Below are 24,149 nucleotides of genomic sequence, written 5' to 3'. Positions count from 1 at the left end.
CTAAAACAAATTCTAGTGCTGGTTACCACGCAAGAGGGCCTGAGTCTCTGCCTTGCTTGAGTCTTCCCACAAAAAAAGAGAGTAAAAAGAAAGAAAAAAAAATGGAAACAAGGCTTTTATAAATAGGGAGGGGAAGAGAGGTTGAAGATAGGGTAGGGAATTGGGGAAAAATTAAATTATATCATGTACAAGTACAAATTTCCTGTGGTGAGTGTGATCATTATTTGTATCTAAAATGTACCAATAAAACTGATTAATAAAAAAAGCAACCAGTGGGTTGGGCTGTGGGGAAAATGGAATTCTTCAGTGTTGGTGGGAGTATAAATTGTTATAGTCAATTTGAAAATCAGTATGGATATTTCTCAAAAAGCTAACGCTACAAGTTCCCTTTGACCTAGATAGTCACCTTCTTGGTATGTTTCCCAAAGAATCAAGAGCATCAGTGCACAGGGGTATCCATGCACTCATGTTTATAGCAGCACAAACTGTAACATCTAAATCTTGAAAACAGCCTATATGCACATCGAGCAATGAATATATAAAGAAAATTTTCTTTCTTATATACAGTTGAGTACTACTCTGGCATTAAGAAGGATAAACTTAAGGCACTTTTAGGTGAAAGCATGCATGTTGAGACCACCCAATTAAGTGAAATAAATCAAATACATGTGCCAATGTTCCACTGTTTCTTTTGTGGAAGAAAAAGCAAATGGGAATGAGGACCACAATGGCTGATAAGCTATTGGGAAGTGGGAAGAAAACATCCTAACAGGAAGAACCAGGGCGGGAGAGGGGGAAGAAAAGGAAGGGAAGAAAAAAAGAAGACTAGAAGGAAAAATAGAAACAAAGCTTTTGTGAAAAAGAGGGAGGTAGGGTTTAAGAGAAAGGAGGGCACTGCAGAAAAAAGGAAGAATCAAGATTTATTTTCTACAAGAGATAAATTTTCTATTATGAATGTGATCATTATGTATATAAAAATGTAGTGGTTAATATAATTTTTTCAAAAAAAGAAATGCTGAACATTTGTTGTTAGCTAAGATACAGGAATGTTAAATCTAATTTCATACATTATCAACTTGAATTAATCTGCTATTAACTGAAGAATGATAAATATATTCAAAAATCCTGGTGTGATTTGAATGCATTGAATCATAGCTATGATTATGATCAAGAGGTGATTCTGGATCTGTTTTGTTGAGACACCCATCAAATATTTGCCAAGAGAAATGGTGAACAATTTAATAATTATTAATATTGAATATTTTATTTCCTGGCTTATCTATATCTATAGCCACCATAAAAATTTTCCCTAATAAATTTTTGGAAAAGAAATAAAAATATTATCAATCAGTAACATTTTATAATAAGCTATAACTAACATAATCCTCAATTTGGAAAATACTTTTTAAAAATGGTAACTGTTAATTGAGGTCAGCATACGCATTGTACTGAGAGGGCTCTGCAGCCTTTCAAGGATTTGGTAAAGGTTGTTGCACATATGAAATATATTGATAAAAAGCCCTATCTGTTTGTTTTTCTATGTACATTAAGATAATACTACCAGTGAACAAATTACCATTTTACTATATTTAAATTTTACACAGCATTTAATAAATTGATTTTCTTGTATGTGAGAATCTACCTGACTATATACTGAAAAATGTTCACATTATAGTTATACATAAGCTGTAGGAAAATAGATACACTCTCCTTTTATGTGCATAGATGAGAAAAAGAAAAACGTTGTCACAGCAAATTCTGAGGAGATGGTAACTGAGTCAGTTTGAATAAAGAACAGATTCTCGGATTTTAACTTCCACACAGGAAATCTTTAGATGCTGTGAAAAGAAGAACCAAACTAATTACCCAAAGCCTTGCCACACTGGTAGTGAGGCCCCTGATAAAAGCACAGTGTGGAAAGATCCCTACCATCAAGGACAGATTCTCAAGAGGGAATTATTCTGTTTTATTCATGATCTCAGATGCAGAAAAAAAGAAAAAGGCTCTCTGCTCTTTATTTCCATGAATCTGCCTCTAAAAATTGGAGCACTCAGTGAAAGCATTTTCAGATCTATCCAGGAAGGACACCATCTTAACATTTATCACACAAGGCAGCCATAAATAAAGTATAACTGAGTAAGTTCATAATCAAACTACACGATGCTTAATAAAAACGACTTTGATGAAGAGAAGCAATAAAATCACAACAATGGACAATATTTTAAATAATACTGTTGGGGTTATAAAATAAATATCTTTATCTGATTAAAAAAATTTCAAGATAAGAATGTAAGATGTTCCTGGAGCAAATAACTTTTGCGTTGAAATTGAAAATCATAAAGTTTTGGGAAAGAAAATATGGCACCATGCTTAAAGTCAGTCTCTGCAATGTAGATGCGGGGACTGACACGCAAGAAGGTTAGGGAAGCTGTTCAAAGCTCCCATGAAGAGTAAGTGGTAGATAAAGAGTTTTGGTTTCGTGTAATACTCCTCCAAATGTGAAGCCGCTTAGGAACTAAGTTCTATTACATTATGGATTATGATATTTTAAGTAGTTGGTAGCAATCATGAGGTATTCTCAGAAAATACTCTGAAAGATACAGTAGGAAAATAAAGACCCAAATTACAAAATATTACTATTTCATTTATATAAAAATATTTACTCATAGCCTCATTAAAATTGGCGGTGTTCTTTAAAATTTTTCATATCTTAGAAGATGGTATGTTGTTCTAAGTTGTGCTCATGACATTTATAACTTCTGGAAATTACCTTTTGTGTTATAGTAAGTAGAGATCTTCCAATAAAAAGATCTTCTCTCCAAAATAGCAAGCCATACCCCAATACCACGCTTTTATTTTCTCTACTTAAGCAATGAAAGCTTTCAAAAATACAAAACAAAATGAGTATTTAGTTTTGAAATATTTTCTATGAAATGAAAAATAAAATCATATGAATGTATAAAATATATACTTACCATAGAAGTTTAATTATTTTCATGTTGTATTAGCATTAAAGATTAGTCTTATCCAGAATTTTATCAAATTTGTGTAAGTAAAAATTTTAATGTAATTCTATATCAGTTAACCTGAATCATATGATGTCTTTTGATTGTGAGAAAGAATTTACTTTTGGTTTGATTTTTTCTTTTTTTAGGAAAGATTTCTGTGTACACAAAGATGAACCTTGTGATACTGTTGGTAAGTTTATATAAAAGTACTCATAATTTTAGGATCTCTGGAGTCCTTGACTACATCAATTGTTTAAATATAAAAAATTATTTGAGTGTGATAATTTTAAGGAATCACTTTAGAATATGAAAGACATGTATTTTCTAACTATATGTTTAATCATCTGCTAGTACATTAGTTGTTAATGATATAGCTTAAAATCATATATAAAAATATATTGGATATAATGTTTTAAGATTATCAGCTTTTTATATATTCCCAAAGATATAAATGTACATCTCATACAAATCTATTATTCATAACTTCAGGCAAAATATTTTATAACACTGTGATTGATAATTTTGCAACATAATTGATTTATATTAGAGTTATGTATGCTTGAACTTTTTTTGAAAAGCATGCCAAAAGAAAGTACATTTAATTTCCCTGACTTGTGAAGATTCTCTGTGCATAAAGAAGTCATTTATCCATGTTTGAACTGATTATCTAAAATCTGGAAAACACAATGTTATTAGATTTCCCATTGCTGGTGAAAAACATCCAACACTGACAATTTAAGAAGAGAAGATTTAGGAGAGATAGCTCAGATGCATAAGCCCTGCCTGGCAAGCACAAGGTCCCTAGTATGGCCCCCACTACTGCAAAAACAAGAACAGAAACAAAAGCCTTGGTGATATGCACACATCTTGAACTATAAATAACCACCACTTATAAAGACAACAATATGCAATGTGTTAATTATTGAAACTGTCCTAATAATTGGTTTTGAAACTGTCACAGTGCTATTTGTTTCTCAATAAATAAATACATAACCCACCAAAAAAACCCAAAAAACTTGTTGATATAGTTACATTCTCTTAATGAATAGAGTGATTTGTTCTAATGGTGCTTGTAAATAAGATATCATGTCCGCATCTTGTACAGCAGTTAACCACTAGGAAGAATGTATGCAATGTGGTAATTATTGAAACTGTCCTACCAATTTGATTTGAAACTGTCTCATTGCTATTTGTTTATCAACAAAATTATGGGAAAAAGATAAAATTAATATTAAAAAAGAAAAAGAATTAGCCACTTAAAAAAAAAAAGTTGAGCACTAACCTTATGCTACAACTGCAAAATTCTATACCTGACCTCATGTCAAAGTCAATACAGAGAAATTAAACATATAAAATAAAATTTAAAAAAATAAAGTGCCTGCAAGCAGGTGCAGGGGGCAGGGTTCAATCCCTGGGCCTGCCCTGCCAGCCCTGTCCCTGGGATATGCTGAGATGGAAATTGAGACTGGGCGTGGTGGCTGGTGCCTGTAATCCCAGCTCTTGGGAAGCCATAAACAGGAGAATCACCTCAAGTCTGATCTGTTAGTGAGACCCTGAACACACTGTAGACTCTTCCCTAAATACAGAAAAAAAAGAAAGATTTAAAAAGGTTATGTCTATAGTTGAGCACCTCTGAGGAAGTAACATAATGGCAGAAGGGCATGGTGGAACAAGAATGCTCACTTTGTGGAAGCTGAAAACTAGAGCAGGGAAATATCCAGAAGAGAAAGAGCTAGGGACTGGGGCTAGTAGCCAAGGTTATTTCTCCATGGCCAAACCAAAAACAGCCAGAAGTATGTTATCCTGACCCCTGGGTGGCTGAGAAGCCAACCAAATGGGAAATCCAGCTTAACTCTCATATTTCACTACTTATCAACTTGAGACCGATACTCATCTCCTTAAACTATACTTTTCTCCAAACAGATACAGTCACTGCTTACCTAATGTGATAGAACTGTACTCTGCACAATAGAAAAGGCACTAATACTTTCCCCTAAAGTCTCAACAATTCCAGCATTTCTCAGATGCCCAAGTCCAAAATCTTTTCTGAGATCTAAGGCAAATATTTAAGTGTAAATCAATGCAAGTTTGAAAAAAAACAACTTATATATTCTCTATATACAATGGTGAAGGGTAAACATTTCCATACCAAAAGGGAGAAATAGGGTGATAGCAAAGAGTGGAATCAAAGCAAAACTGAAATGTAGCATGGCTAACCTTAGAATCCCATGTAGCTCCATGTCTGACACTTGGAAATTAATTAACTATACTAATTATATATTGTATATATTACATCATTTCTTCTAGAGCACTAGCATTTTAACTTTTGCTCAAGCAGTTATTTTAAAGAAGGCCTTCTCTAGTAGGAAAAGAGCAAAGAAACAAAGGTGGAAGGGCACTGTGCAACAAGATTTCTCACTTTGTGGAAGCTGAGAACTAGCATAGGGAAATCATACAGAAACTAGAAAGTCATACTCCAGTAATGAAAGAAATTAGCAACTCAATACACAGCTTCATGATGAGTCTAAGCCTGTTAAGAAGATTGTTTCAGGACCTCAGGCCTAAGTCATTCGATATATGGCATTGTCCTGACCAGGATGTGTGGCAAACTGTATGAAAGAACGTTTTCATGATTAGAACTGGTATATGTATGTTACCACTGGAGAAAAATAAGGAAAAATGCTTGGTCAGTGTGATTGCAAAGGAGACAAGCACTGGGTTCCATCTAATGTCTTCCTCTGAAAAACTGAGAGATGGAAAGTGTCTTTTGCCTGTATGAAACTGTTGGATCACCACAACTTTTAATCCTCCTAACATTTAGGCTCTTTGCTGTGTGTCAGTATAGCTCTTTATTTAAGGCAATTTAAGTTTTTGTTTCCGCTACTTACAGACAATATCATAAAATTTTCCCTGTTGCTTATATATCACTCTTAAGAAAAGAATATGAAACAATATTAATAGCTCCCTATTAAGAAAAAATGTTAATCAATTTCTCTCTGACTCAAAAAATTAAACAAATTTGGCCATTATATCTTGTAAAAGTATCAAACATGATACTGTATGCCATAAATATAAATACTATGTGTTCATTAGAAATAAAAATGGGTAAAAAAAAGAAATAAAAATGGATACACTTGTGAGGAACTTGTATTATGAGACTTAGGTCATTGTGAGACAGATTTCTTTTCTGATGTTTGGTTATAATTTCTTTCTTAACTTTATAAACCTACACTGTGTGAGTCTAAATCATTTAAATACCTCACACAAGTGTCATCCTGAAAAAAAACTAGCCAGTGCAGTGCACATAATGGATCAATCATCTTTATAGCTGTCAACCTTTAAAATAACAAAGCAAAAGATGGTTAGATTTCAAATCATTTAAATATTTACTTCTCACGTTTCAATCTTGTAATATAATACAGAGGATTATATGTCTTCCATATGATTTTTCTGAAATGAGAATATACCTCTTGAATTTTTATTTATAGCTAGTAAGAACTGAGCCAGTTTCTGTTTGGATTCTTTGTCAAAATATTGACAGATGGGGGCCTGCCCCTTAGCTCAGTTCTTTAAGTGGCTGCTTCAACCAAGCAGTCAGGCTCAGGTTGCTGTGGTTCGATCCCCACAACTCAAGCCAACCAAACCTCCCTGAAGACATTCAGAGCAAAAAAAAAATATTGACAGATGAAAAAAGGAAGCAGTACATTTAGTATGTTTTAGTTTTGCTAATATGGTGCTGAATGGTAATGTTAGCATAACATTTTCCTTTGTTACCCTCAATATGAAAAGAGAAAGATAGAAGTTAAAGACTTTGCATTTATAGCATTAACTTGAGTTATAAATGTAGAAAAATATATGAAGAACATATATATATTTTGGAGAAAAATAATTTTTCCAAAAGAATACATATTCTGTTGAAAAATATGGTCTGTAGAAGAATTTGTATAGTACAGCCTATCAAAGAACATACTCTGCAGAAGAATATGTGTGTGGGGTGGACAGGGGATTGAACCCAGGACCTTGATACTGAGCTATATCCCAGCTCTATTAATTAATTAATTAATTAATTTATTTATTTATTTATTTTTTTTTTTGAGATAGAATCTCACTGAACTCAACTGCGCTCATTTTTTATGATTTTCTTGCCTCTACCTTATATTTTAAAAGCAATAAGAATCTTTGTGCCATCCATTAGAATTTTAACAGTATGTTCTTTGGTACTTAATTCCCTGAAAATCTGTACTCTCTATTTTTATTGTCATTATTATTTTTAAAGGAACACATTATTGAAATAGAATAAATAGATCTTAGGTTTTGAAGTCAAATATGTGCATTTAAATAAAGAACTTAAAGTAGAGTTTGTACTATCTGCCTCACAATGACACATGCCAAAGCAATTAGCTGTTAACTGAAAGTTGGTAAGAAGGAGTTTCTGTCTGAGAACAGGTTAGAAATTCTTCAGGATCATTGTTAGCCAATTGTATTTCTGGACATTACTTCAGATCTTCTGCTGATGAATGAGAATGATTTTTCTTTTGTAACAGGATTCATTTAAATAATAGCATTCAAGTATAAATTAAATTAAATTCAACTATAAATCCAATTATGAGAAAAAATTCTGAATGAAATTGTGGAATAAAATTGAAATTGGCAAAAAAATTGAAATTGTCAAATATAAATTTAGAAAGTATTTTCTATATCAACATTTTAGTTCTGAGATGATAGATATTTTGTTCATTTGCTGTGTTAAAAGGTGCATGAGTTTTAAATGAATCATTTTTGAGTTTTAAATGAATCATGTCTAATGATTAAATTAAATGAATCATGTCTAATGATTCATTTAAAATGCATTTAAATCGGTCATATCTAATTTATGGTACATTACAAATAACCACTTCAATTGATAGGTTATAGTTATGTTTGAACTTACATTTGAAAAGATATTCATGGTGTTACAAACTAAAAATCATGTCACTGCACCTCCAGCCACACTCTTTGTTCTGTTGCTTTCATGAGGGAGATGTTTTGGTACAAATGCTAGGTTAAAAATATGTCAAATTAAAAGCATATGTTAACCTTTTAACATCTCAGGTATTGAGATTAATTTCATGTCAATGGCTAATATTTTTTCTTTTAAAAATTTTGTATAGTACTTGTTCATGTTCATACCTCATGTCGTTCACAGCCGTCTTGGGCAATTGTTCCACATGCTTATTACAGCTGGTTTCTTTCTTTTGTTCTAACTGCGTCTACTTTCTCTCCCCCTCCCTCCCACTCCTCCAGTTCTCCATCTCATTTTCATTCTTGTGAATATTACTTGTATTAGCTCCAACATATTATGGCATAGAATATTTACATTGAATGGGATTATTAGGTTCTTATACTTGGCATATTTCATTTTTTAAATTTTAACTTCTCCTCCTCACCTATGACCCTTGTTCCCTTGGATCATTTTCTTATATCCAAAGAGATCCATCCTTTGTTCGTGTCTGTCTACCCTTTATCATTTTTTTTTCTTTGTACTTTGCTTCACTCAATGAGAGATACCATATGGTATTTAAATCGGTGTGTCTGGTTTATTTCACTCAACATTACATTTTCCAGGTGCATTCATTTTCTTACAAATGTCTCAAATGTGTCATTCTTTATAGCCAATTACTATTCTATTATATGTGGATACCACTTGTCCTTTATTCAGCTGTCTGTTGATGGGCATACAGGATGTATCTAGGATTTAGCTGTTGTGAATTGTGCTGCTGTAGTAAACATTGGTATGCGTTTATCACTGTGGTATGATGACCTAAGCTTTTGGGTGAAGATTACTAGAAGGAGGATAGCTGGGTCATGTGGAATTTTTAATTTTAGTTCTTTGAGAAATTTACATGCTCATTTCCAAAAATAATTATGTTAACTTATATTCTCACCAACAATGAAAGGGGGTTCTGTTTCACAACAGCCATGCCAGTATTTGTTATTGTTTTATTTCTTGACAAGTGCTGTTCTTTCTAGAGTAAAACAAAAGCAGGGGTAATTTTAATTTTTATTTCTCTAATGACCAAAGATGTTGTACACTTTTTAATGTATTTATTTGCCATTTGTATTTCTTCCTCTTTGAAGTGTCTATTCATTTCTTTTGATCATTTCTTGACTGTGTCTTTCATTTTAGATGGTTTAATATTTTTGAGTTTTTTGTATACTCTAGATATCAGTCTTTTGTCTAAGGAATAGCTTGCATTTTTTTTTCATTCTGCAGGTTGTCTCTTCACTCTTCTGATGATTGTTTCACTGCACAGAAGCTTCATAGTCTGATATTATCCCACTGTGCCTTTTTTCTATTTCTTATGCATTTGAAGCTCAGTTTAGGAAACTCCTTTCCAACACCTGTGCTCAAGGGTTCTACTTTTGTTTATCTTCCAGTAGATTTAATATTTCTGTTTCAGTGTTTAGATCTTTGATCTATTTTTGTTTTAATTTAGTGTACAGTGAGAGATAAAGATTTGGTTTTAGGGCCAGCAACATAACCCAGCAGCCTAAGCACCTACTTAGGCAAGCACAGGAACAGGCTTTGATCCCCTGCACCACATGCTGTGCCAGATCCACCCCTGGGCTACTGGGTGCAGTGGTGTATGCCTATAATCTCAGTGCAGGGAAGGCTGCAAACTGAAGGATCACAAGTCTGAGCTGGATAGTGAGACCCTGTATCAAACTCATTAAAAAAGAAAAAATGATTTGGTTTTAATCATGTACAAACATATAACCAGTTTTCCCAACACCACTTGTTCTATAGGCTATCTTTCCTCCAGTATATGCTTTTGACTGTCAAAAATAAAATAGATAAATATGTGTGGAAAGGTTTCTGTATTTTTATTTCTGTTTCATTGATCCACATGTCTGCTTTTCTTCCCAATACCATCCTTTTTTTTTTTTTTTTTATCAGTATTGCTCTGTAATAGAGCTTAAAGTCACCTAGTGCTATGCCACCTGCAATGTTCTTACTGCTCCAAATTGCTTTTGCTCTTTTGTGTCTTCTGGCTTTTATGAATTTTAGGATTATTTTCCCTAGATCTGTAAAGTATTCTGTTGGTATTTTTGTTAGGATTACATTGAATCTGTATAACGGTTTTGGAAGTATGGTCATTTTGACAATATTGGCTCTTCCTATCCAAGAGCAGGGCATCATTCCATTGTCTGATGTCCTCTTTAATCTGCTTCTTCAGAGTACTGCAGTTTTCTTTGAAAAGGTTTTCCACTACTTTAATTAAGTTAATTCCTATATGTCACTTTTCTTGAAGCTACTGTAGATGGTATTATTTTCATATATTTCTTCTCATCCCATTCTTCATTGGTATACACAATTTGAGTTCTTCCTTTCTTTTATGTATTTCTTTTTTTTTCTTTCTCTTGCCTAAATTATTTGGCCAAAGTCTCAAATACTGTGTGGGATAGAAGAGAAGACAATGAACAACATTGCTCCTAAGTGTAGGGGGGAATGCTTTTAGTTTTTCCCCATTTCGTATGATGTTAGCTATTAGTTTGTCATTAAAAGCCTTTATTATATACAGGTTTGGCTTTCCATACTTGTTTTATTCTTTTTTTTATCATGAAGGGGTTTGGATTTTATTAAAAGGCTCTTATGCATCTATTGATATGATCATTTGGTTTTTGATCTTGTTCCTGTTTATGTGGTGTATTACATTTATTGACTTACATATGTTGAGTGAGTCATTTTTGGATACTTAAAGATGATAATATGTATCTTTTTGATAATGTACTGCACTCTATTTGATAATATCTTCTTGTAGATTTTTGCACCTATGCTCATTGAGTGATTGGCCTGTAGATCTCTTTTTTAGTTGAATCTTCATTGGTTTTGGGAAACCAATCTTCATTGGTTTTAGTTGAATCTTCATTGGTTTGGTTTCCATACCATACTGGCTTCCAGAACTAAGTTTGGGATTACTCCATCCTTTTCAATTTCTTTAAGTCCATCAGGGAGGGCCTGGGCTTTTTTAGTTAATAGATTGTTTATTTCTGTGCTAATACAATTGCAAGTTTTTTAGTTGTTAAGCATATGTATGATTTCTTAGGTTAGTTTTGTTTGTGTGTGTCTAGGAATCTGTATACTTCTTCAAATGTTGCTATTTTGTTGGAATATGATGTTTTGCAATAGTTAATACCTTCTGGATTCTGGTACGTCTGTTGTGTTTTTTGTGTGTGTATGTGTGTTCGTGTGAGTTTGGCTAAGAACTTACCTATTTTATTTATTCTTTGGAAGAACTACATCTTCAATTAAGTCTTAATTTCATTGACTTCTGCTCTCATCTTTATGATTTTACTTCTTAATTTGAGGTTAGGGCTGGTTTGTTTGAGAAATGCCTTAATATTTTTCCCAAGGGTATTTATTTCTATTTGCTATTGTCCTAATATGCAAATATGATGAATTTTGCCATTTAGAACTGCTTGTGCAGTATCCAAATGTTTCAATGAATTATACTGTAATAGCCACTACATTCGAGAATTTCCTATAATATCTTTGATTTCTTCTGTGACCTATTGATTACTTAGGAGCATGTTGTTAACTTTCCACAAACTTTTACCTTTTCCCTGATTTTTTTCTGTTATTGATTTCTTTTATCACTGTGCAGTGGTCTGATAGTATGCATGGGGCAATTTTCAGCTCTTTTATATTTACTTAAGCTGTTTTTTATTTGATGAATATGTGATCTATTTTGGAAAAAGTATCATATGCCCATGGAAAGAATGTGTACTCCATAGAGGGGTGGAAAACTGTATCTATCTATTAAACTCATATACTCAAAGTTATGGTTCAGCTCTGATGTTTATTGTTTTGCTATTGTTTAATTGATTTATCTCTTTGTGCAAGTGAGGTGTGAAAGTCTCCTACTATGATCATGCTAGTGTTTATTTGATTTTTAATTTCAATAGTTTTGCTTTATGAAGATAGATGCTCCAATATTTGGTGCATATGTTTATCAATGTTGGATTGTTCCCTTAAGTATAATGTAATGGTCTTCTTTGTTTCTTCTAATCATTTGTAGTTTGAAGTTTACCTTGTCTGATATTGGAATTGCTACTTCCGTGTTGCTTTGGGGTTCCTGTAATATAGATATTGTTTTTCATCTTTCAATTTTTAATCTAGGAATATATTTTTGGATAAGATTAGCTTCTTGAATGGAACAGATTGTTGGACTCCATTTTCTGATTCAGTCTGTGTCAGTCTGCGTCTTTTAATTGAAGAGTTGAGGCTGTTAGCATTGAAAGATATTACTTTGATGTGTTGGTTACTTACTATCATTTCTTTTTTATCTGTTGATTAATCTTTTGTTTTTCTTTTCTTGATTTTTTTCCTGCTGTTTTTCCATTGGTCTCATTAGTTTCCTGTATGTTTTTTACATGTCCATTTCATGATTTTTGTATAGAATATTCCTAAGTATTTTCTCCAGACTTTGTTTAATATAATGAAGGATGTCTTTGCTGGATAAGTTAATGTGGTTTGGAAGTTATTTTTTCTTAGAGCTTGCAATACTTCCTTCCAAGGTCTCTTACCCTTTTGGATTTGTGTAAAGATGTCTGCTGCAATTCTAATTGATTTATATTTATTCATGGCTTTTTTTGTTGTGGTTGTGGTGATTTTTTTTTCTGTTTTCTGTTAAAATTCTGGCTTTTTTTCTGGTTATCTTGATGATAAGAATTTGCCTTGGCTACCTTATCATCATAATTGGTGTTCTATATTTGCATTTTAATCTGGGAAATTTTCTTTTATGATTTCTATGAACAGGTTAGTAAATCCATCTATGTCATCTTCAAATTTTTCTGTAATCTCAATTAGCTTTATATTGTTTTCTTATTATCTAATAGTTGCTGGATAATCCTTTCTCATTCTCTTATTTTCTTTTTGGTTGATTTAAGCCCCACATCATAATTTACTATTTTGTCCTCCACATCTGACACATTCTGTTGTCATATTGATCCTTTCTGCAACTTATAAATTCTACATATGTTTTTCACTTCAGATATTTTTATCTAACTCTTTTTTGAGGACTGCATACTCTGTCATTGAAATTTTGAATCTGTCATTCAAATTTTGAAATGTTTTGGTTAGCTCATCCAGATTGTATCTATTTTCCACAAAATTCACCATGCTGAAAGAAGTTGTTGTGAACTTTTGAATCATTTCATATTTGAACTCATGTATCATTTTCATCATTTCTATGAACTTTTCATAGAGTTCTGCTACTTGGTATTTGTTTCTTTGCCTATGTGACCCTGTGACACTTTGTTCTGCCTTGAAAGACTTGAATGAACTTGGGAAACTTCTGTTACCTTGCTTCCCCATGCATATATATGTATATATATATATTGCATACATGTATATATATATATGTATATCTTTGCCCCTTTTCTGGGGGCATAGTTCTGGTTGAAGACTACAAAAGTGAGGGGAGTTTGTGGTTATAGGGAGTTTTTTTTGTTTTTTTTTTTGGTGGAACCAGGGATTATAGGGAGATTTTTCATAGGATATCACTTCCCTGTGAATAATTTTAAGCTTTTTCTGTCCAGTGCAAGTATTTACTCCTTCTGTTCTTTAAGTGATTTGGACTCTTGGACTCTGTCCCTATGTTTTGATGAATTTCTTCTGATTGTAGCAGCATCAACAGGTTCAGCCCTACAGCACATCTCTATGTCAGTCCTTGCAGTTATACTTCTGTCATTTATTTATCTCTCTTTTCATTTGCCTTTATGTACACTATTATCATTCATTATTTGTTTGTTCTGCAATGTGGAAGGTGAAATGAAAGGGGGAGAATGGAAGGTGGTTGGATACAGAACATAAAACTCTAAACATGAGGATTATAAGAGAGGGATAGTGACAGATGAGAAGAACAGTTTGATGTGTGGGATTCTATTAAGTACATTTAATTGACTTGAAGGGCTGGTACTTAAGGTTTTCCAAGGCTTTTTCTGGGGACAAGTGTGAATTGTGGGAGGAATGGAGAGTTTACTTTGTGATTGAGAGAAGCTGTGTGGTTCTCAGAATCTGCTGATAGACAGGACAATGGGCTAGGTAAGGTATAGGAGAGCCAAAGGCTTAGGATGGGAAGGATCAAGGCTTAATACTAGACAGAAAGACTTAGCTATAGGGGACCTAAGTATGGGAAATGAAAGATTTTGAAGCAGGAGTTTATGCATTTAGTAAAAAAATTAAAGAAATATGATAATATTTCTTTGAGGGCTTGACATGAAGGAGATAGATAATGAGCTGAGATTAGGGAGGGAAGCCAGATGCCTATTAAGGTAGAACTAATGGAAGAACTAAATACATAATTAAAAATCTAATAAACACAATAAATTATAAAAGAACATAACATCACCCCATACTAGTACTGAAAGAAACAAACAAAAACAAACATAAGATATCCGATGGAACAAAGATTGATATTCCAATGAGACAGTGCCTGTGTGACTCACTTGTAGGTTATTCGCTAGAGAATCTGAGTGCTCACACCCACTAACCTCTCTGAATTTTGAAGCTAACTCACACTCAGGATTCTTTCCATCAGATTGTTTCCTTCTACCACTTTCTTTCAGCATTTGATCCAGTCCAGCTTCTTTGCATAGGAACTCTATATTTCTCTCTGAGTGTGATGGTAGAGTCAGCAGACTGATTCACTTCCAAAAATGTTCCGCAAGTCATGAGTGTTCCCATAAATCAAATCAGCTACAGCAGTAATGAGCTACTAGTAAGTTAGTAAGTTATAGTGGATTTTATTTGGACAAAGTGAGAACTTACCATGCAACCCAGTTTTGGATCTCCCTGTACCCTAGAGAAGAAGAAATCCATAGTTGTACTTTAAGCATCATAGGAGTCTGAGTACTGATTCATCACTAATATGCACTAGATCCTGTAGCTATGTCTCCTTTTATGAAAAAAAGGACATTCAACAGTAATTGTCCAGAATCAATTACCTAAAGCCCAGAGGGTTATTTCCTGGGTAATCCTGGAGGTAGGTGGAGAAAATAAATCATGTTTTCTTTAAGTCTTTTGCTATGTAGTATGGGAAGGAGGAAATAGGAGGGACACAAAGTGTTCTAATGTCAGGAGAGGTATGTTATATATTTAGGTAGAATAACAGGGAAAACTGGATGTAAAATCAGTAGTGAGAAAAGATTCTATGGCTAAGATAAATATTAGAGAAAGAATAAAAAGAAATAAAGAAGGAAAGAAACAAAAGCAAAATAGAAGAAGAATGAAAAAACATGGAAGAAATAAGGTAAGAAGATATGCATAAATTGCAATGAAAAGGGACAAGAGAGAATTCTGTTTCCCTCTATAAGCCGTACTTCAAGAAAGGGGCCAGAGGAATAGAAAGACACATGCACACTCATACGTGCTCTTAAGAGAAATAACGGGGGCAAGTGATGGAATGTAAGTGTGTGTGTGTGTGGGAAAGATGAACAAAAGGAAAATTGCAACAAATAAATAAGAAAAAATAAAAATTTTTCTCTATCATTTTAGAGATACAACTAATTTCCACTGCCTAGGAATAATGAGCAGAGCTCAAGCTAAGAAGTGACTCTGCTCATGCTGGAAGTCTAAGGAGGCTGTCTGTCCCCACAGTGGTGCTGGATGCAGACTTCTGCATATAGGGGGGCCAGGGAGCCAATGGGGCTTTCAAATCCTATGTAACTCAGGGTGAACCTGGCCTATGATCTGAGCTGGGTCTGTGTTTGCTAATCCCAATCCCTCCACAGGATGCCCTCTAGCCTGCTCTCCACCCAAGAAGTGTCTCTCATGGCTGCTCTTCCCTCATCCACTCTGGAAATTTGACAGTGCACAGCATGGCTCTGAGCCAGGATGCTGCTCTGGGTCCCAGGTTTGAACACTTAACCCTTCCTTACATTTGTGTCCCTGCTGGCTCTTGTTCTGCCATTGTGGTAGCAGGCACTGGATTGGGCTAACTAACCAGCTGTTTAGGAAGGCCTGTGGAAAGCCTAGCCCACATTTTCCTTGCAGGTTCCAATTATTCTTAATTCTCTCTGTCCCCATATGGTTCTCTCTTTCTTTTGGAACAGGGTCTCCAAATAGCGTTCTTTGGGTTGGAATCTTCTTAGCAAAATTCAGATGTGGGCATCACATTGTTTTTGGTTGATCTATATTCATGCCTCCTTCCTTTTATGATAGGCTCTCCTCCTCTCTGTGTTTCTTGTTGATATCTCTGAGACTCCTCAACATGGATCCTCTTTTGATCAACCACATTGAGTCTTCCAGATCATTCCTTCTCAGTGGATCTTTCCTGGGCTTCTAAGATGTGACTTCTCCTCTAGTCAGCAATGTTGAATGCCCTAGTCCAGACCTTTTCCTTGTGTGGAATCAGGTCGTTTGTTGGCTGGCACTTCTTCTGTCTTGCAGAGAGCAGACAGTGCTGAGCCAGATCCAAGTTGGTGGTGGCAGAGCCAAGGTGTGGAATCCACAGTTGTGGAACTGGTCTTGGACCACCTTGTGTCAGACCACAGGTCTGACAGTCAATGGCTTATTACAGTTGTGTCATCACTCCCTTCAAAGTTCTTAAGTCTAGAGTCAATAAACTGTGGCATTGTGCCAAATTGTACAAGATAAAATATAATATATGCATAAACTCTCTTATAAATAGTATTGCTTATGAAGCTCTGTTATTTTCCTTGGAAGGCAAAATAAAATCTTAAACTATCCTTGTTCTAATCCCCAGAACCTGTGGCTATATTAAGTACCCACTGAACTAATGATTAAGGCTGTGAATCATCCAAATTTCATGAAAAGAGTCTAGGTTTGCCTGCTATGTTCAGCGTTATCACAGTGTCTTTATATGTAGAGGAGGGAGAAACAAGAGTTTTGGGCCTGGGAGATCCGATAACTGAAAGAAAGCACAGTGAAAGGTGATGCAACAAGAACTCAACTCTCCAAAGATAATTTTGAAAAAATAAGAAGGGCCCACAGGTGAAGATAGATGAGGATCCTTTGCAACCTGGAAGGAAGAAAATGGGGCTTCCCTAGGGCTGCCTGACCACAGCCCAGTAGCTCAGCATGCACCTGAACTGTGCGGCTAAGCTCTGCAGCAAGCTCCAGGGAACTGAAAAGAATGTAGTTAGTTGCTGTAATTAAGTGGAGCTGTGGTAATTTTTATCACAGCTTTAGAAAATCCATATACCTTACCCAAAAATCACCCTCCATCCTTCCATCAATTAATTAATTATAGAGCAAGGATAAAATAAAGGAGTACTCACAAACATTTAAACTGTGTGGTCAAATATTCTGACACTGTTGAATTTTGAGAGTGGTGAAGAGCTTGAGATCAGATTTTTAAAACAAATTAGTATAATTAGTGTACAGATATATTAATAATCATGGGGTATAAGTTAGTATAATTAGTACATATGTATTAATAAGCATACTTGCATATGCCTATACTCTCAGAGCATTATGGGAGACTGATGTACAAAGATTCCCAGTCAAAGCCCAGCCTTGGCCAGTTCACAACTTCATGTGACCCTTTCTCAAAATAAAAATAAAAGGGCTGTAGCTTAGTGTGACGGCCCTGGTTCAACCTCCAGTACTTTTTTTTTAAAAAAAGCAAAACTATAACAAACTCAAGCTGTGCTAGCAAACAAAATTAATTACAGTTGATGCATTCTAGCTTAGACAGTAGATCCATCAAGGTTTATATATCCTTTAACAACTAAAGAAGCTAAACAAATACATTAAAATCATCCTAAGAAAATATGAGGACTTGATGATTTTACAGATGATTTCTACCAAAGTTTCCCAAACAGGCCTGTCTAATAACAAAAGACCATTTTATATAAAAAGGTAGTTTTAAAGAACAGAAACAGTGAATTTAAACAATATAGATTTGTAACCAAATCCTGACATGACCATGTGGGAAAGTAAGTTGATAAACTGTTCTTACTTAAGAATCAAATAAAAAAAACACTAGCAGATATTATCTCATGATGTATTATTTAAATCACCAAGTAGGATTATTTCATTTCAAATTTATTCCAGAAATACTAGGGTAGTTCGCCATTAAAATGTAACTACTTATTCCAATTAAAGATAAAAACCATATGATCATTGAATTTGGACAAAGAAAATATCTTTCATAAAATTCAAAACACATTTACAATTTTAAAATTTTTTTGGCAAAATAGGAACTTTATTAACCAGTGTAAGTTATTTATAAAAATATACTTAAATATTTTTAAATTATGAAGCATTAGAAGCTTTCTGTTTAAACAAAAATAAGGAAAAAATTCTATCATTACTACTTCTATTGAACAACATTCTGTAAACTTTAGGCCTCATGCTACACTTAAGAATAACTATCTAATAAAAAATCCAGAAAATGTAGAATTAAATTATAAAAATTGAAATAAAATTTAACATGGGAAATAAATATGTAATGCAAATGGGAACTTCTTTCTTTCTCTCTTTCTTTCTTTCTTTCTTTCTTTCTTTCTTTCTTTCTTTCTTTCTTTTTTCTCTTTCCTTCTTTCTTTCTTTCTGGGGATCAAACTCAGGACCTTGCACTTGCTGAGCATTTATGACACTGAGCTATATCTCCAGCAATGCCAATAAGATTTTCTGTACAGTTACAAGGAGAAATTCAGTTAAAAATTCTATTGAATATATAGAAATAATAACATGCTTTGGATATATCTAATGACAAACATGGAAGTCATATGAAGACTATTATAGACTATACAGCAATTCAAAAAAGAAGAGATAATTGAAAACAAAATCCTTTTCATGGTCTGAAAGCTATACAATATATGAGTCAGCATCCTGGGTATCGCACTATTGTATCCGTATCGCACTACGGATGTAATCACACAGAGAAAAGGTGATATCAATCTCATCTGGTTTGAATATTTAAAAAAAATTCATAGACATAAAATGCTAATCAAAAGTTTTACAGAATTCAACAATGTTAATATAAAAAATTTCAGTGTATCAAGCGAATCATGAAAGTGAAAAATAAAAACCAAGCTTCTATCCAAGAAAAGTTAACGTATTTTATGGAAATTGAGATGTCTTTAATTGTGAATTGTATTCAGTACAGTACTGTATGAATAATAGATAAGAAAAAAAAGCATGGTAAATTTTAACTTCGATAAGTTATTGATTTTAAGGCACATCATAGTGTCAGAAATATTAATCTTAAAATTAGTGATATATGATACTTAAAATAATATAAGCCACAAAGTATTATGATCGCAATTATAAAAACAACTTTCTATAACTCCATACACAATAAACAAACAGACATGACAGATTAGGAAGAAGATCTTAATAGCCATTTTTGGGAAGAGACTGAATCATGGATAAAATTAAGGTATATGGGTTGGGGAGTTGGCTTGGTAGAATAAGTGCTTCCGTGGCAAGTGCAAGAGCCTGAGTTCAATTCCTGTTTCCACCAAAAAACCAACCAACCAAACAAAAAAATTAAGGTGTTCAATTTCGTTGACAGTAAGTGAAATGAATGCTGAGGTGTAAAATGTGTAGACTATGACCATTAATTGCATCCACAGGCATATAACTTAACTATGATGATGTTAATGGTCATCAATCGATAGTAAGTTAATTGTCAGGATTTGATAAGCATATGTATAAATGTGCATGTTTCTATGTATGTTTATAAGTGTGTCTCTCAATAAGGAGAGAAACAAAAGAAACAACTAAAATGTGATAATGGATTGATAGTTTTTGTAAAGATTTTGATTATTTTATACTTTAATTGTTAGCATTTTGTAAGTATATATAGAAATGTGCATGCTTATATAGACATATTTGGATAAATGGATAAACATAAAGTATAGTGGATGAGTTAGAAAGTACCATTTGGTGGGAAAGCACAGAGATGATAAAATGTTAAGCACTAAAGCTATGAAGTACTGCAGCACTTTGAGTTGGCATTTTGTTAAAGTTCTATTAGTACACGTCTGCAGTATGTACTGATGGCGTTCATCACAGAGACATGGGGCATGTGCACAGCAAATCTTAATGCTTCATGAACTCATGGAAGTCTTATAAGTTAGATATCTGAACTTTTGTGCATATTTATAGAGGAGAGTTAAAGGGGGAAAAATAGGTCAAAGTCATCATGTTTACACACCATGGACTTTTTCCAAAATGTGAGTTCTTTTTCTAATTTATTGTTTCGTTGAGTTCAGTATGTTGCAAGAAGGGAGAAGGGGTGATGTTAGGCCTCGCTCTTCACTTTCTATAGAGGCCTCGATTCTGAGACCACCCCTAGAATGGCTGGATCTGAGATTTTGCAAATGCGCACATTTTACACTGCAGTGCCAGCTCAGAGCACTGTGTTTCCTTTCTTTTCTTCATGTCCCTAAGAGTACTTTCCTTGGGAGCTGGGCAGATGGCTTGGTAGAATAAGCGCTTCCCTGACAAGCACAAGGGCTTGAGTTCAATCCCTGGCTCCTCAAAAAAAAAAAAAAAAGCAAGAAGAAAGAATACTTTCCTTGCTTGTAACTTTAGGAATCTGGAGGATTTTTTTTTTTTACAGTAGTATTTTTATGTGCAAGTCATTAGCCATCAGAATTTTCACACCACTGAAGAAAGAATTCCTAGCAAGAGCTTTAAAGCATAAAGTATATATCTCTACATATTCTACTTAGTCACATCATATAGTGTGCACCTATTCTGATATGGAAAATTGATTTTATAGTTAATATTACATTACACATTTTTGTCTTAAATAATTGTATAAAGTTTCCTGAAGATATTTAAATTGTATACAATAAGCCAAGTGATTCTTACATTTTTGTCGTAACAACCTGTTTTATTATTAAAATTATTGAACATCAAAATTTTGTTAAAATTTTATAAATTTTTGTATAAATCATTATAGATATATAAATATGGGTTATATGTATCAACTATCAGAATAGAAATTAAAATAAAGTTTAAAACTAATTCACTTAAACAAATTTAAATTCCTTCAGTGGTAGCATAAAGAATATGCTTGCATACTTTTTATAAGAATTAAATGTACTGTTCAAAGCAAATAATAGTGAAAAGCCATACTGTTTTTATATTTTTGCAAATATTACATCCAGTCTCTAGGAGAACACTGGAATCTTATAGCTACTTCTGTATGTAAGATATTGCTGTATGTTTTGTTTGATTATCTTGCCTTACCATAGAGAAGTAGTTGTAAAATAGAATATTATGTTCAGGTTATTTTAGATATTTTATTAAAAGTCACCAAAACCCAAGTGATAGTCTCTTCAAGATTTGTAGATGTGTGTAGAATGATAAACTTACATGTTCTCTTGTTGTCAGTGTTTACTGATATGTCTTCTACTTTAAATGACTTTCTAAATCATTCATCCTTCTTAGGATCAATCACTGATCCATTGAGAAATACTAGTTTAGTAAAGAAGAGTAGTTTTCAAAATGTTGACATATTGCATGATACCATATAGGGACAGATACAAGTTTTCCAACATTCTAATTTTCACCTGAGAACTCAAAGTTAATGATTGGCCAAAATAAGGGCATCATCTTTACTTTTTTATGGTGTGACAAGTTCACTTTGTTCAATTTTGGGTGTCAGCCAGATATGAAGTGTGAACAACCAATTTTTACTTCATTATTTCAAGTAAAAAAGATTCACAAAGGAATAGATGGTTTAGATTATATGTTCAACAACTGTGTGATACTGTTCATTGTGACATCATATTTTAGACAACAGCAAGAATGATTTATACTTTTTTGATACAGAATACATTAAAATGCATACAAGGACATGCTCATAGTTTACAACTAAATAAAATTTACTGTTTTTTCTAGGACATTTTAAAGTGAAATTGGCAATTTCCCTTCCTAGGAGATACTGATAGTGAAACTTGAAATGACTGTAAAGTTGGGTACCACTGCCTTAATTTGGACTAGGCTATTTTCCCTATCATTGTTTTGCACTATCAATAAAATGTGACACTGATTTAACCTTGCATATGTTTCTTCAAAAGTCTTAAGAGATCTGCTGAAAAATTGCAGTGGAAGTCCAGGGTACCACATAAACCTCTCTAGGAATTCTAGCCTGAGCTGGAAATGACTGATTATCAGTAATAGTCAATGATCACTAGTGTGTGTGTGTGTGTATACATATGTTTCTTAAGATGCTTTAAAGAATGGAAAACTAATCAACTTGTAACAGCTGGTAAATGAAGGTGGTAATCAGTGTGACTTCCTAACTATGCATATTTTTCCCACATTTGCTGGTGATGGAGGTAGTGTATCCTTCACCACCAGACTTCTGGTCCTCTGATGTCCCCATGTTCCCTGCATTATGCTGGCAAGACTTAGGTGCTTCATTTTTCCTAACAAGTATTCTCTTCATGTCGAGCAGCTTGGCATGATACAGTTTTTTCTTTTGCATTTCTAAATATTCTGATTTTATGTACTTGAAAATCATCAAACAGATATACAGCCTTCCCTGAAAGAACTTGCCCTCCTCCCAAAAAAAGAGAGAATGGAAAAAGAAATTGATTAAACCACTAAAGCATATTTAAATAACCCTTTTATGTCAACACTTTATGTTTGAGAATCTCCAGATACTTCCCTTTCCAAACAACACTGCATTTTCTAAACACATTTCAGCAGAAGTGATCCTTTTTATTGCACTGCAAGAAAAGGTTAAGCCAATCTTTTAAAAGTACTTCCTCTTCCTTGCAGCACTTGAAGCACAGAGTTCACAAATTTTAAAATACTTAAATTGTCACTGAGATAATCTCTCCCATACTTTTCAGTTTAGAACTTTATTGTACATACTGAAAAAACAGGTTTGTTTATTATGCATTATTTTCAGTTTTTGTTCATTTGAGTGAAGCAAAGTGTAAGGCTAACTTCCTTGTATGTAAGTGTTGCTTTCAAAGTAAATTGGTAGCACAAGGTGTTTAATACCTATATCATACATTGAACCATATTCAAAATTCAATGCCAAGCATAATAAAATCAGTTACACTTGTAGAACCTATTTTGCAGAAAGGAAAACCTAACACAGATTAAAGGGTATGTGTTATTCTACATTGAAAAAGTGGTTATATATCAAAAGAACATGTGTCCATGGTGAGGAAGAAAGTGTACAGAGTATCCTTTGTGGATGTACAGTAAGGAAAAAACAAAACTTAAAAGAAGAATTTCAAAGGGATTTCCATTTATCATATTTAATAGGAGAAGAGGCTTACAAAAACTATTGGAAAAGCACTATAAGAAACTATGACTTTTTTCATTAACTTTATTGAAAATCAATAATTACATATCATACTAAAAATTGTAGACAAATACTGAAATGTGAAAGATATAAGATGTAGACAGTGATTTTCAGAGTAATATTCTGAAATGAATACATTGCATGAGATTAATAATAGATTGCACATTGTAAATAAATTATTTACAAATTTAAATGAATATAACAATAAAAATTGTCCATAATAAAAATAAAGAAGAATTTACAGATTGATCATATAATAGTTCACTCTGTGTCAAAATCAAGAAACTTATATTCATATAATTAGAATTCTCAAAGTAGAAAGAGGTAGACAATAAATATTTAAAGATTTAAAATTTCTGAATTTAGTTGAACTTATAACATCACATTTCCAAGAAAAATGAACCTTTGCACAACAAATTTGGATAAAATCATACCCAGATACACAAAAATGAAATTGTCCAAAACTTATTGTAAATAAAAAAATCATTAAAGCATATACATTAAAAAATTAGCTATGGAAGAACAAAATTAAATAGTGTCTTCTTATACATTAGAAAGAAAAAAAAAGAACAAGTGTGTAAGAAACTAGACTAAAGACTGAAAGAAAGCAAAAGAACAGATCTGTCCACTTTGAATTTTATACTTAGAAAATATACCTATGAAAACTAAAAGTAAAATATTTTCCAGTTATGCAAACTCGAAATATTCTAATACCTCCAGACGTAGCGTATAGAAAATAACAAAGAGCATAATTCAGAAGGCAAGAGAAGTTGCTGTATGCTCCTAGATGAGGAATAAAAAGCTCTCAAAATGATAGTTATGCAGGACTATGTAAAATATATTAGATGAA

General features: G+C 33.2%; 1 protein-coding gene across 1 annotated transcript in view; it reads left to right on the top strand.

The window, feature by feature from the left end:
* The window catches only part of Adamts19 (ADAM metallopeptidase with thrombospondin type 1 motif 19), a 319,655-nt gene that overhangs the window by 83,659 nt on the left and 211,847 nt on the right, over nt 1–24,149 (top strand). Inside the window, exon 7 of the mRNA XM_023715358.1 lies at nt 3,155–3,198. Coding sequence (XP_023571126.1) covers nt 3,155–3,198 — 44 coding nt within the window. The remainder of the gene's footprint in view (nt 1–3,154; nt 3,199–24,149) is intronic.

This window comes from Octodon degus, unplaced genomic scaffold, assembly GCF_000260255.1.
Source record: "Octodon degus isolate 3935 unplaced genomic scaffold, OctDeg1.0 scaffold00040, whole genome shotgun sequence".
Classification (NCBI taxonomy): domain Eukaryota; kingdom Metazoa; phylum Chordata; class Mammalia; order Rodentia; family Octodontidae; genus Octodon; species Octodon degus.
This window is presented reverse-complemented; position numbering and strand designations above follow the sequence as displayed.